The sequence below is a fragment of the Diorhabda sublineata genome, chromosome 5, assembly GCF_026230105.1.
Source record: "Diorhabda sublineata isolate icDioSubl1.1 chromosome 5, icDioSubl1.1, whole genome shotgun sequence".
Lineage (NCBI taxonomy): Eukaryota > Metazoa > Arthropoda > Insecta > Coleoptera > Chrysomelidae > Diorhabda > Diorhabda sublineata.
The window spans coordinates 37211201-37225598 of record NC_079478.1 but is presented as its reverse complement, the minus strand read 5'-3'; the positions used below and the strand labels follow the sequence as shown (position 1 = coordinate 37225598).

Sequence of the window (14398 nt, the reverse complement as noted above, 5' to 3'; positions counted from 1 at the left end):
TGTTTGCCAATTATCGAAGATTATTCGACAAAAAAGCAGAAATTTCAATTTCTGAAACAACAATTTTGAATTTTCCGCATTCTCCTTCGTCTAAAATTAAATTTTAAAAAAAATGTAAAAATTTCTCAAAGTCCCCTCGTAGAACCGAACAAAAAAAATAACGGAACATCATCTTACAAAATTGTTGGAAACAAATTTTACTAAATCCCCTCGTAAAACTCCAACATTCATTTTTTTTTATTAAAAACGTTCCAGTTTCACAAATACCCCTCGTAAAACGATGAATATTTCAAGTTTTTTTACGAAAAAACTGTCGATAAATCCAATATTTTCATTAAAAACACAAAAATTTTGAAATTCCCCCTCGTAAAAATGTCAATAATTCAAGTTTTTTCGTTAAAAATACAAAAGTTGCCCTCGTAAAACGGTCGATAATTCGAGTTTCGAATTTTTTATTAATTAAAAAAGCAAAAGTTTTGATGCACCCTACGTAAAACTGTCGATGATTCAAGTTTTTTTTATTAGAAATGTGAAAATTTTCAAGTTCCCCTCGTAAAACTATGAATAATTCATACCATTAATTAAAAATGCAAAAATTCGAAGTTCCCCTCGTAAAATTATCAATAATTTCGGTTTTTTCATCAAATAGACAAGAATTTTCAAGTTCCCCTCGTAAAACTATCAATAATTTCGGTTTTTTTTTATTAGAAATGCAAAAATTTCGAAGTTCCCCTCGTAAAATTATCAATAATTTCGGTTTTTTTCATCAAATAGACAAGAATTTTCAAGTTCCCCTCGTAAAACTATCAATAATTTCGGTTTTTTTTTATTAGAAATGCAAAAATTTCGAAGTTCCCCTCGTAAAATTATCAATAATTTCGGTTTTTTCATCAAATAGACAAGAATTTTCAAGTTCCCCTCGTAAAACTATCAATAATTTCGGTTTTTTTTATTAGAAATGCAAAAATTTCGAAGTTCCCCTCGTAAAATTATCAATAATTTCGGTTTTTTTCATCAAATAGACAAGAATTTTCAAGTTCCCCTCGTAAAACTATCAATAATTTCGGTTTTTTTTTATTAGAAATGCAAAAATTTCGAAGTTCCCCTCGTAAAATTATCAATAATTTCGGTTTTTTTCATCAAATAGACAAGAATTTTCAAGTTCCCCTCGTAAAACTATCAATAATTTCGGTTTTTTTTATTAGAAATGCAAAAATTTCGAAGTTCCCCTCGTAAAATTATCAATAATTTCGGTTTTTTCATCAAATAGACAAGAATTTTCAAGTTCCCCTCGTAAAACTATCAATAATTTCGGTTTTTTTTTATTAGAAATGCAAAAATTTCGAAGTTCCCCTCGTAAAATTATCAATAATTTCGGTTTTTTTCATCAAATAGACAAGAATTTTCAAGTTCCCCTCGTAAAACTATCAATAATTACGGTTTTTTTTTTATTAGAAATGCAAAAATTTCGAAGTTCCCCTCGTAAAATTATCAATAATTTCGGTTTTTTTCATCAAATAGACAAGAATTTTCAAGTTCCCCTCGTAAAACTATCAATAATTTCGGTTTTTTTTTATTAGAAATGCAAAATTTTCGAAGTTCCCCTCGTAAAATTATCAATAATTTCGGTTTTTTTCATCAAATAGACAAGAATTTTCAAGTTCCCCTCGTAAAACTATCAATAATTTCGGTTTTTTTTATTAGAAATGCAAAAATTTCGAAGTTCCCCTCGTAAAATTATCAATAATTTCGGTTTTTTTCATCAAATAGACAAGAATTTTCAAGTTCCCCTCGTAAAACTATCAATAATTTCGGTTTTTTTTTATTAGAAATGCAAAAATTTCGAAGTTCCCCTCGTAAAATTATCAATAATTTCGGTTTTTTTCATCAAATAGACAAGAATTTTCAAGTTCCCCTCGTAAAACTATCAATAATTACGGTTTTTTTTTATTAGAAATGCAAAAATTTCGAAGTTCCCCTCGTAAAATTATCAATAATTTCGGTTTTTTTCATCAAATAGACAAGAATTTTCAAGTTCCCCTCGTAAAACTATCAATAATTTCGGTTTTTTTTTTATTAGAAATGCAAAATTTTCGAAGTTCCCCTCGTAAAATTATCAATAATTTCGGTTTTTTCATCAAATAGACAAGAATTTTCAAGTTCCCCTCGTAAAACTATCAATAATTTCGGTTTTTTTTTATTAGAAATGCAAAAATTTCGAAGTTCCCCTCGTAAAATTATCAATAATTTCGGTTTTTTTCATCAAATAGACAAGAATTTTCAAGTTCCCCTCGTAAAACTATCAATAATTTCGGTTTTTTTTTTATTAGAAATGCAAAAATTTCGAAGTTCCCCTCGTAAAATTATCAATAATTTCGGTTTTTTTCATCAAATAGACAAGAATTTTCAAGTTCCCCTCGTAAAACTATCAATAATTTCGGTTTTTTTTATTAGAAATGCAAAAATTTCGAAGTTCCCCTCGTAAAATTATCAATAATTTCGGTTTTTTTCATCAAATAGACAAGAATTTTCAAGTTCCCCTCGTAAAACTATCAATAATTTCGGTTTTTTTTTATTAGAAATGCAAAAATTTCGAAGTTCCCCTCGTAAAATTATCAATAATTTCGGTTTTTTTTTATTAGAAATGCAAAAATTTCGAAGTTTCCTTCGTAAAATTGTCGATAATTTTATTGGCTCAACAAAACACAAATAAAAGTGTTACCAAAATTTTTATGTTAAAAATACAAAACTCTTACAAAATTAAATGAAGGAAAAAAAAACTAAAAAAAAAAACACCAAATCAATGACCTTTAAGTAGTTTAAAAATTTCATTTGAAGAAGCGTGTATTGCTTTTTGTGTTGTACCTTTAGCAGAACTCTGCTTTGTCTTTTCGTCGTCTTTTTTGTCTCGGTTCGCTGAAAAAGGGGGGAAATATAAGAGACAACATTTTCATTTTTTCTTTCACTATTTAAGATTGATGGAAATAAAAAAAGAAACGATGGCGATGCGTGAAACATTACCCCAATTCGCTTTCGGGATATCATTTACAAACAAAAAAATATTTGAAAACAAAAAAATAAATGTATTGGAAATGCTGCAAAAAATTTTTTATCCGGTCGACTTACCTGGTTGTTGGGGTATGGATTGCGTGACTTGTTGTTGGGTGGAGGCTCCTCCGACGCTGCTACCCGTCGCGGCCGTTTTTTGTTTCAGCATTGTCCAATCGAAGGTGTAATCGTATTGGTGGTTGAGGGTGCGGAAAAGTATTCGAAACAATTGCCTCAAATACATGTAATCGGGGGCTTCCTCGAAGCGCAATCCGCGGCAATAGTTTAGATACATCGAGAATTCGGCGGGAAAACCCTGGCGAAAATTTATTTTCGTTCAAACAAAAAATTGGGGGGGGGGGGTGATCAGTTGAAAAAAAAAAAAAAAATTGGGGGGAAGGAATTGCAGAAAATCGGAAATAATCAATTTGAATAAAAAATTTTTAAATTAAAATTATGCGAAAATAAAAAAAATAATTTTATAAAAAAGGGGGCGAAAAACTAGAAAATTTAAAAAAATTGGGGGACATAAGTTTCGAATATAAAAAAAATTGAAAGGGAAAATCGGGGGGATAAATTTGGAAAATTGAGGATTAATTTAAAAAAAAATGGGGGGATCATTTGAAGAAGAAAAAAGAAATTTGAAATTATTAAAAAATATCAAATATCAAGTTTGAGGGGATTTGTCTGGAAAAAATGGTGAAATTGATTTAAAATAAAAAATGGGGAAATATCAAAAAAAATGGAGAAAAAATTATTCAAAAGAATTGGAGGAGAAACATTTTTAAAAAATTCTAGGGGACATCTAGAGAATTGGAGAAATTGATTTGTAATAACGAAAAAACGTCGAAGTTTGGGACAAACATTAAAAGGATCAAATATAAAGAAATTGGACGAAAAAATTTGAGGGGGCTGAATGCGAACAAAAAAAATATTTCAACATTTTAATGGTATATAAAATTTTATCAATTTTAAAAGAAATTAAAGGCAAAAATTTACATCAATTCTGAATAAAATTGGGGGGCTCCATGGAAAAAAAATATTTAAATTAAAAAAATTAGGTAATTTGACCAAAACATAAATAGGATTAATTACAAAAGATGGAGGAATAATCACAGATATTAAAAAAATTAATTTAAGGAGAAAATTTGGAGGAATTAATTTGAAAAAAATTTGGAAGATCGAATCGGGGGAAAATCATATCAACACTGAAGAAAACAGAAAAATGGGGGGGGGGTCAATTCCCTGTAAAGGGCTAAATTTTTCAAAAATATACATCAATTTTGGAAAAAAATTGGGGGGATCCATCAAAACAATGGAAAATTGGTTGGAAAAAACAATAAAGAGGAAAGGAAAAAATTTGAGAAAAATACTGGAAGTATAAATTATGAAAAAAATGAGGTAAGTAATTTGAAAAAACTGGGGGGTGTCGAATCGAAAAAAAGTTAAGGAATTAATTTGGGAAAAAACTGGGGGGGGGGGTCGAATCGAAAATAAAATGGAGGGATTAATTTGACAAAACCGGGGGGTTGAATTGAAAAAAAAACTAAGGAATTAATTTGAAAAAAAAACGGGGGGGGTCGAATCGAAAATAAAATGGAGGTATTAATATGGAAAAATTTGAAAATTGGAGGAATTAGTCTGAAATGAATTGGGGCGTCGAATCGGAAAAATATTGGAGGAATTGATTTGAAAAAAATCAAATTGGCAAAAAGTTGGGGGGATCGAATCGAAAAAAAAAAAAAACGTTTTAGCATTAGCAAAAAGGGAAAATTTAACTGAAAAGGGATAAATTTTTGAAAAATATACATACATTTTGGAAAAAAATTGGGGGGATCCATCAAAACAATGGGGAAATTGGTTTGAAAAACCATAAGAGAAAAGGAAAAAATGAGGAAATTTGATAAAAAACGGGAAGTATCAATTATCAAAAAAAAAAAATGGTGGAATTAATTTGAAAAATTTGTGGGGTCGAATCGAACAAAAATTAGAGGAATGAATTTGGAACAAACTGGGGGGGGGGGTCGAATCGTTTAATAATTGGAGGAATTAATTTGAAAAAAATCAAAGGGATCGAATGGGCCAAAAATTGGGGGGGATAGAATCGAAAAAAAAAATAAAACGTTTTAGCATTAGTAAAAAGGGAAAATTTGACTGAAAAGGGAAAAATTTTTGAAAAATATACATAAATTTTGGAAAAAATTGGGGGAATCCATAAAAAAATTGGAAAATTGGTTTGAAAAAACATAAAAGAAGAAGGAAAAAATGAGGAAAATTGAAAAAACAGAAAAAAAAATGGAGGAATAAATTTCGAGTGTAAAACGATTGGGGGGGTTTATTTGTAAAGCAAAGATAATTTAAAGAAAAAAAATAATAATTTAGAAACATAATAAAACTAAAAAAAGTTAATTTTGAAAAAAAAGTCGGGGAATTACTCGTTCGAAATATATTAATAATAATTAATAAAAAAAAAAACAATTTGAGTAATTTTAATCGACACTAAAGATATTTATTATAAAAAATGAATAAATTCGTACACATATACAGAGCGTATCAATCTTGCCACTTACCTTGCAAAGTACTTCGACGGGCGTTGACATTTTTTTCTCGCTAATTTTTTCGTATTTCTGTTTTTTCGTGGCCGCTTTTAAACCTTGCCAGGGTAAACAACCCCTATTGAAATACATTAGAACATATCCTAAAGATTCCATATCGTCTCGACGTGATTGCTCGATACCGAGGTGCGCGTTTATCGACGCGTATCGGGCGGTACCTAAATCGACAAACATTCAAATTAAAAAACAAAACCAAAAATTCGACGAATCTCACCGGTCAAATTTTTGTCCTCGCGATAAATTATGTGCATCCTAGTTCGGGTATCTCGAAATTTTTTCGCCAAACCGAAATCGATGATGAAAAGTTTGTTGCAATGGCGACCGATGCCCATTAGGAAGTTATCGGGTTTGATGTCGCGGTGGATGAACGATTTACAATGGACGAATTCGACGCGGCCGATCATCTGATCGGCCAACATGAGTACGGTTTTGATGGTGAATCGACGAGAACAGAAATTGAATAAATCCTCCAACGACGGTCCCAATAAATCCATAACGAGAACATTATGGTGCTTCTCTTGTCCGTAATATCTGTTTTTTTTTTGGACAGAAAAAAAAAACGTTGTTGTAATAATTTGGATTGTTTTGGTCGCGTGATGTTTCGAAAATCGTCGTCGAAAAGTATTTGTAACGTAGAGAGAACAATGAAACATTTCAAAATCGTTTTTCAATTGAATAAACCTCGTACAGAAATGTTTTGAGCATTTTTAGGTCCCATTAGCATAAAAACATTTCATTTTTTTGGATATTTTTGCAATTTTTTATTTAAAAGTCGTTTTTCGATTAAAAAGACCTCGTACAGAACTATTTCCACCATTCGATTTGGAAAATGTTTTCTTTGGAATATTTCTCGTAATTTTTCATTTGAAAATCGTTTTTCTATTGAATAAACCTCGTACAGAAATATTTTGAGTATTTTTAGTTCCTATTAGCATTAAGACATTTCGTTTTTTTGGATATTTTTGCAATTTTTTATTTAAAAGTCGTTTTTCGATTAAAAAGACCTCGTACAGAACTATTTCCACCATTCGATTTGGAAAATGTTTTCTTTGGAATATTTCTCGTAATTTTTCATTTGAAAATCGTTTTTCTATTGAATAAACCTCGTACAGAAATGTTTTGAGCATTTTTAGGTCCCATTAGCATAAAAACATTTCATTTTTTTGGATATTTTTGCAATTTTTTATTTAAAAGTCGTTTTTCGATTAAAAAGACCTCGTACAGAACTATTTCCACCATTCGATTTGGAAAATGTTTTCTTTGGAATATTTCTCGTAATTTTTCATTTGAAAATCGTTTTTCTATTGAATAAACCTCGTACAGAAATATTTTGAGTATTTTTAGTTCCTATTAGCATTAAGACATTTCGTTTTTTTGGATATTTTTCGCAATTTTTCAATCAAAAGTCGTTTTTCTATTGGAGAGACCTCGTACAAAACTATTTCGACCATTCGAATTGGAAAATGTTTTCTTTGGAATATTTCTCGTAATTTTTCATTTGAAAATCGTTTTTCTAATGAATAAACCTCGTACAGAAATATTTTGAGTATTTTTAGTTCCTATTAGCATTAAGACATTTCGTTTTTTTGGATATTTTTCGCAATTTTTCATTCAAAAGTCGTTTTTCTATTGGAGAGACCTCGTACAAAACTATTTCGACCATTCGAATTGGAAAATGTTTTCTTTGGAATATTTCTCGTAATTTTTCATTTGAAAATCGTTTTTCTATTGAATAAACCTCGTACAGAAATATTTTGAGTATTTTTAGTTCCTATTAGCATTAAGACATTTCGTTTTTTTGGATATTTTTCGCAATTTTTCATTCAAAAGTCGTTTTTCTATTGGAGAGACCTCGTACAAAACTATTTCGACCATTCGAATTGGAAAATGTTTTCTTTGGAATATTTCTCGTAATTTTTCATTTGAAAATCGTTTTTCTATTGAATAAACCTCGTACAGAAATATTTTGAGTATTTTTAGTTCCTATTAGCATTAAGACATTTCGTTTTTTTGGATATTTTTCGCAATTTTTCATTCAAAAGTCGTTTTTCTATTGGAGAGACCTCGTACAAAACTATTTCGACCATTCGAATTGGAAAATGTTTTCTTTGGAATATTTCTCGTAATTTTTCATTTGAAAATCGTTTTTCTATTGAATAAACCTCGTACAGAAATATTTTGAGTATTTTTAGTTCCTATTAGCATTAAGACATTTCGTTTTTTTGGATATTTTTCGCAATTTTTCATTCAAAAGTCGTTTTTCTATTGGAGAGACCTCGTACAAAACTATTTCGACCATTCGAATTGGAAAATGTTTTCTTTGGAATATTTCTCGTAATTTTTCATTTGAAAATCGTTTTTCTATTGAATAAACCTCGTACAGAAATATTTTGAGTATTTTTAGTTCCTATTAGCATTAAGACATTTCGTTTTTTTGGATATTTTTTGCAATTTTTCATTTAAAAGTCGTTTTTCTATTGGAGAGACCTCGTACAAAACTATTTCGACCATTCGAATTGGAAAATGTTTTCTTTGGAATATTTCTCGTAAGTTTTCATTTGAAAATCGTTTTTCTATTGAATAAACCTCATACAGAAATATTTTGAGTATTTTTAGTTCCTATTAGCATTAAGACATTTCGTTTTTTTGGATATTTTTTGCAATTTTTCATTTAAAAGTCGTTTTTCTATTGGAGAGACCTCGTACAAAACTATTTCGACCATTCGAATTGGAAAATGTTTTCTTTGGAATATTTCTCGTAATTTTTCATTTGAAAATCGTTTTTCTATTGAATAAACCTCGTACAGAAATATTTTGAGTATTTTTAGTTCCTATTAGCATTAAGACATTTCGTTTTTTTGGATATTTTTTGCAATTTTTCATTTAAAAGTCGTTTTTCTATTGGAGAGACCTCGTACAAAACTATTTCGACCATTCGAATTGGAAAATGTTTTCTTTGGAATATTTCTCGTAAGTTTTCATTTGAAAATCGTTTTTCTATTGAATAAACCTCGTACAGAAATATTTTGAGTATTTTTGTTCCTATTAGCATTAAGACATTTCGTTTTTTTGGATATTTTTCGCAATTTTTCATTCAAAAGTCGTTTTTCTATTGGAGAGACCTCGTACAAAACTATTTCGACCATTCGAATTGGAAAATGTTTTCTTTGGAATATTTCTCGTAAGTTTTCATTTGAAAATCGTTTTTCTATTGAATAAACCTCGTACAGAAATATTTTGAGTATTTTTGTTCCTATTAGCATTAAGACATTTCGTTTTTTTGGATATTTTTCGCAATTTTTCATTCAAAAGTCGTTTTTCTATTGGAGAGACCTCGTACAAAACTATTTCGACCATTCGAATTGGAAAATGTTTTCTTTGGAATATTTCTCGTAAGTTTTCATTTGAAAATCGTTTTTCTATTGAATAAACATCGTATGAAAACTTTTTGGGCATTTTTGGGTCCCATTAGCATTAAAACATTTTGTTTTTTTTTTGGATATTTTTCTTAATTTTTCATCTAAATGTCGTTTTTTTATTGAATAAACCTCGTATAGAAATATTTTGAGCACTTTTAGTTCCTATTAGCATTAACATTCCGTTTTTTTGGATATTTTTCACAATATTTTATTTAAAAGTCGTTTTTCTATTAGAGAGACCTCGTACAAAACTATTTCGACCATTCGAATTGGAAAATGTTTTCTTTGGAATATTTCTCGTAATTTTTCATTTGAAAATCGTTTTTCTATTGAATAAACCTCGTACAGAAATATTTTGAGTATTTTTAGTTCCTATTAGCATTAAGACATTTAGTTTTTTTGGATATTTTCGCAATTTTTCATTTAAAAATCGTTTTTCGATTGAAAAGACCTCGTACAAAACTATTTCGACCATTCGATTTGGAAAATGTTTTCTTTGAAATATTTCTCGTAATTTTCCATCTAAATGTCGTTTTTCTATTGAAGAAACCTCGTAGATAATTATTTTGAGAATTTTTAGGTCCTATTAGTATTAAAAAATGTCGTTTTTGGGATATATTTCGCAATTTTTATATAAAAGTCGTTTTTCTATTGAATAGACCCCGCACAGAAATATTTTGATTGAACCTTCTTCGTACAAAAGTAAGTTTGACAAAGAAATATGATGTTGAACCCAATATTTTCAATACGAACGTCGTATACTATGCAAGACAAAAAATAATTTACTTTTTATAAACATTTTTTCACATTTCAATTCGATGAAAACATTTTTTTTTATATATACACTATTAATTTTCTATAACAAAAATTACACCGACATTTCCTGGACTATAACTTTCGTTTTTCATGAAGAAAAATATATTTAACATTTTTTTTAAATAAATTTCATAGCTTGAAACTGTAAAATTATTTTTTTTGGTTGGGAAGGTAAAAAATATTATCAAAATAATAAAAACTCGTTTTAAGGTCGACGCACTTACGGTATCTACAATTGTGCACGTTAATTTTGTCACGTTTGTTCAGAATATTACGTCTCGTCTGCAGTTTCAATACATTTTAACACGTTAACTGGCGAGGCAATTTCCAGAATTTGATTTAATCGTATGAAATCACAAAAAAACCACAAAAAAATCGTTTCAATGAAGTTAATTTCGCAATCGGCAGTTAACGTGTTAATTTCGTGAAAAAAGAAATCGTTTTTAGCGCCAAAACAAAAGACATTTCAAAATTTGTATCAAATCAACAATTTTTTATATTTTGGTATTTTATTGTTCATGAATAACGAAATTTGTCATTTTTTTCACTCAGAGCTTTATTTTTATTAAAGTATATACGTGATAAATTTTTTTGAATGACACAACTAAAAATGATAATTAGAAATCTTGGAATGGCGAAAATAGAAAGTCTAATGAAACCTACAAAGAACCTTGTAAAAAAAATCTGCCAAGGTTGCGCAAAATTGACATAGTTACATTGAAAAAAAAATGTTTTCATTAAAATATCATATTTTTGTAAACCAGTGTATATAAATACGAAAAAATTAAAATTAAAAACTTATTTTCACGAAACTTTCACCTACTATTTTATCAAGGTCATGTACCTATAAGGAATCGAATACCGAAGCTTCTCTTAACATTAGTAAATTTAAAATATATTTAAAATGAAAAGGTCTAACGACATAGACAATAAATACTTTTCAACAATATAAAATTTATAAATAAATATAGGTAAAAATAAAATAATTACTCACCTGATATGTGGTATTCCTATGCCACCATGTAGAATTTTATATAGTTTACTTTCATATAAAAGCTGAGGATGTCTTGCACCAATTCCCTCAAGTTTACAAGCTACTTCCTACAAGATGATCAAAAAAAATTGCGGAGATTCGAACTTTTCATTCAAACTGAATATATGTCGAAAAACAACGTAAATTTTTAAAAAATTTCAACAGAAAATTATCAATTTCATCTATTATTATAATTAAATTACATTCATTTAACAATACAAAGACCTATTACGAATCGTAACGTATTTTAAGGTACTCAACATCCAAATTGTGAAATACTTTTATAAAGTAACCTACTTTTTAAATATGGCAGAATAAAGACGGAACAGCATTGGAATAAATTTAACAATGAATTTCAGCAACAAAATATATAGAATTCACATATTATTATTTATTAGATTTGAAGTTAAAACGAAACTAAAAGACGACGTAAATAGAGAAATGAAAAAGATATGGCTGCCATTTGCTACACAGTTGTGTCAAACCCGTTAACATGTTACAAACAAAGGGCTGATCGGGATTTTAAAACACGGCTATCGAAATAATGTTTAATCGTATTTTATTATGAAAATCTTACCTCTCCGTTTGTGATATTTATTCCCAAGTATATGTCACCGAAAGAACCACTACCGATTTTACGAACTAAACGATATTTTCCACCGACTATGTATTCCGGCTTCCCGATACCGAGCCCTATGCCATGTGAAGCCATTTTGACAATTTTAAAGCAGTCTAATAGAATATTGTTTAATTAATTTTGAATAACGGAAAACCAATACTTTTTACAATAACACTATCACTTGTTCCTCTCAGCACGCCGACATATTTCTTTTCATCCGATGACTTTATGACGTCAGAAACTGTACATCATCAGCGACATCTACCAAAGAATATCACTAAACCTATCTTGATAATATTTTGAATTTATTATAAAAAAACATATTTACAATTATAAAATGTATTTTTATGCATGTTTTTAAATACGTAGATATACTATTATGCATATAATCTCTGTGTAAAATTAGTAATATTAATATCGTTAAAAAATTTATGTCGAAACTAAAGGTCGATTCACATACTCTATTTAATAAATTGTTTATATACGGTATTTACGTAAAGATTATTATATATATGAATAAATTTTTGAAATTTTCATTTTTCTCTATTAAATTTTGATTTTAATAATGAAAATCATACTTTATCTATGTTTTCGGCAGTTTAGTAATCATGTTAATTAATAGAGAAAGACATACTGTATCTTACGAATCAAACAAAGATAACTATATAAAGGAAAAGTACATTGTATTGTTTATTTATTTTAATATGACAAGTGACAGTGACTTTTCTTTATTGTAATTTGTTATCGATTTTGATATTAGTGATAAAAATCAAAATGTCGCAAGCAGCACCTTTATTAATCGAAGAAGACATTGAAAACGGTGGAAAGGAATACGAAGAAGGTTTAGAAGATGACTTTGCTTATCGGAATAACGTTTTAAATGCTACGAAAACCATCAGGTTAGGATTCATTCGTAAAGTTTATGGTTTACTTTCAATGCAAATTCTACTGACGTTCATTATAGCCAGCATATGTTTGTTTACACGGCCTATTAGGAATTTCGTCCACACGAACAACTGGATGATGATGTTATCTTTAATTGCAAGCATCGCAATACTCATACCTCTACATTTTAAAAGAAAAGAATCGCCTGCTAATTTCATACTTTTAACAGCGTTTACAGTCGTTCAAGCATACACAGTCGCTGTTATAGTAACTTTTTATTCCCAACTCGTTGTTTTACAAGCATTACTGTTAACTCTGGTGGTTCTAACAGGATTGACTTTGTTTACTTTCCAGACTAAACGGGATTATTCTGCTCTACATTCCGGGTTATTTGCAGGTTTATGTATTTTGATTTTTGGCAGTTTTTTGCAAATATTCGTAATACAATCGACAGTATTTGAGCTCGTTATATCTTTGGGTGGAGCTTTTATATTTTGTTTGTTTATTATTGTCGATACACAGATGATTATGAAAACCTTATCTCCTGAAGAATATATTCTGGCCACTATTAATTTGTATATGGATATCATTAATTTGTTTTTATATATTTTACGTATTTTGCAAGCCATGAATAGACAATAGGATCTTGTATGAACAAATTTATTCAATAAAATTACATCTGCATGCATTTTATTTGTTATTATGGTTGTGAAAAGTTTAAATTTTATTTACAGTTGACTAAAAATAAACTTAGATAAACTAAATTGGGTTTATATAATTCGTAATGTTCCTAAAATCTTCCTAACGTCCTTCGAGCGAAATTTTCAATTATTTTTGAGGTTAGATTTTTAAGAAAAATCCGTACTTCTCGTGGGTTTAAATTTCAAACTAAATCACACGATTATTTTGAACAAACACGATAATTAATCTACTATTAGATGAATAAGAAAATATTCAATTTATTAGGTACGGTGTCTCCAAAAAAGAAAATTGACATCTTTTTTACAATCAATTTTAATGAAACGAGTCGCTTTATATAAAAATCTGCATGAGCTACAACTCAACATGCAACAATCAGATATTAATTTTTTAGTAGTATACGAGGTATGGTTAAAAAATAATGAGTTTCGATGTTTGATTTTTCAAAAATATTAGAGAAACTTTTGACATTCTTTCGTATATAGTTTGTAATCATAATAAAAACAAGTTATTTCGGCGAAATTATTACTTCGGGTTTTACAAGTAATTCCATTGATCCACTTCTGGTTCGATTTTTATAACTGGATTTATAAATTACACGAAAAAACAGTTCTTGATTGTAAAAACAAATCACAGAGAAAGACAGGAAAACGAGAAGATTGAAAGAGAAAAGGAAGAGACGAGAAAAGGGGTGAGGAAAAAAGAGGAACGAGAAAGAGCAAGAAGAAGAGATTGTTGTTTAATATTTTCGATGAGAAGGATGGAGTGAAAACTCGTACAGTGAAGACAAAAGAAAAGAGAGAAATAGGAAATATAGAACGGAAAAAGGTAGACAAAGAAAAGAAATAGACGTAAAGAGTGGGAGAAGTTAAGGGAAAGAAATAGAAGATGGAAAGAAAGGTGTAAGTAAGAGAGTAAGAAATGGGATATGAGGAAAAGGGAGAGAGAAGAGAAAAAGAAACGAGGGAAAGATATGGAGAAGAATAGAGGGAGGGAGAGACTGTAGTCTTTGAATTTTTCAAATTTCAAAATATCATTGATAAAAGAGTGGAGGGGAGAAAAGATGAGAGAGAGACTAAAGGAAAGATGTGAAAAAAGAAAGAGTACAGAGAAAAGGGAGAAAAAGTAAGGGGAAAGGCGATATAAATTGTGGCGGGAAAAGCGGAGAAGAAACGAGCGAAGGAGGGGTGAGAAAAGGATAAGGAAGGATCAAAAGAGGGCAAGAAAGAAAGTGGACATAAAACGGAAGTGATTAAATAATAAA

At 29.0% G+C, this 14398-nt stretch overlaps 2 protein-coding genes across 4 annotated transcripts in view; one reads left to right on the top strand and one right to left on the bottom strand.

Annotated features, from left to right (window-relative positions):
• The window catches only part of LOC130443735 (casein kinase I-like), a 17048-nt gene extending 5253 nt beyond the window's left edge, over nucleotides 1-11795 (bottom strand). Inside the window, exons 1-6 of one of the 3 annotated variants that reach the window (XM_056778510.1) lie at nucleotides 11509-11786; nucleotides 10893-10999; nucleotides 5878-6194; nucleotides 5619-5821; nucleotides 3127-3364; nucleotides 2866-2916 (exon numbers count right to left, since the gene is read on the bottom strand). In XM_056778510.1, the coding sequence (XP_056634488.1) occupies nucleotides 2866-2916; nucleotides 3127-3364; nucleotides 5619-5821; nucleotides 5878-6194; nucleotides 10893-10999; nucleotides 11509-11643 (1051 nt within the window). In that variant the 5' untranslated portion in view covers nucleotides 11644-11786. Of the gene's footprint in view, nucleotides 1-2660; nucleotides 2917-3126; nucleotides 3365-5618; nucleotides 5822-5877; nucleotides 6195-10892; nucleotides 11000-11508 lie in introns of those variants that run through there. The other 2 variants (XM_056778509.1, XM_056778511.1) reach the window with 2 other exon arrangements.
• A 465-nt stretch (nucleotides 11796-12260) lies between these two features.
• On the top strand, nucleotides 12261-14286 carry LOC130444274 (protein lifeguard 4-like). Its single transcript, XM_056779342.1, has one exon. The coding sequence runs from the start codon at nucleotides 12325-12327 to the stop codon at nucleotides 13075-13077; it is 753 nt and encodes a 250-aa protein (XP_056635320.1). The 5' UTR covers nucleotides 12261-12324; the 3' UTR covers nucleotides 13078-14286.
• Nucleotides 14287-14398: the final 112 nt, after the last annotated feature.

Excerpts from the sequence above, each read along its gene's own strand:
- LOC130444274 (XM_056779342.1), top strand. The coding sequence starts at position 12,325 with ATGTCGCAAGCAGCACCTTTATTAATCGAAGAAGACATTGAAAACGGT.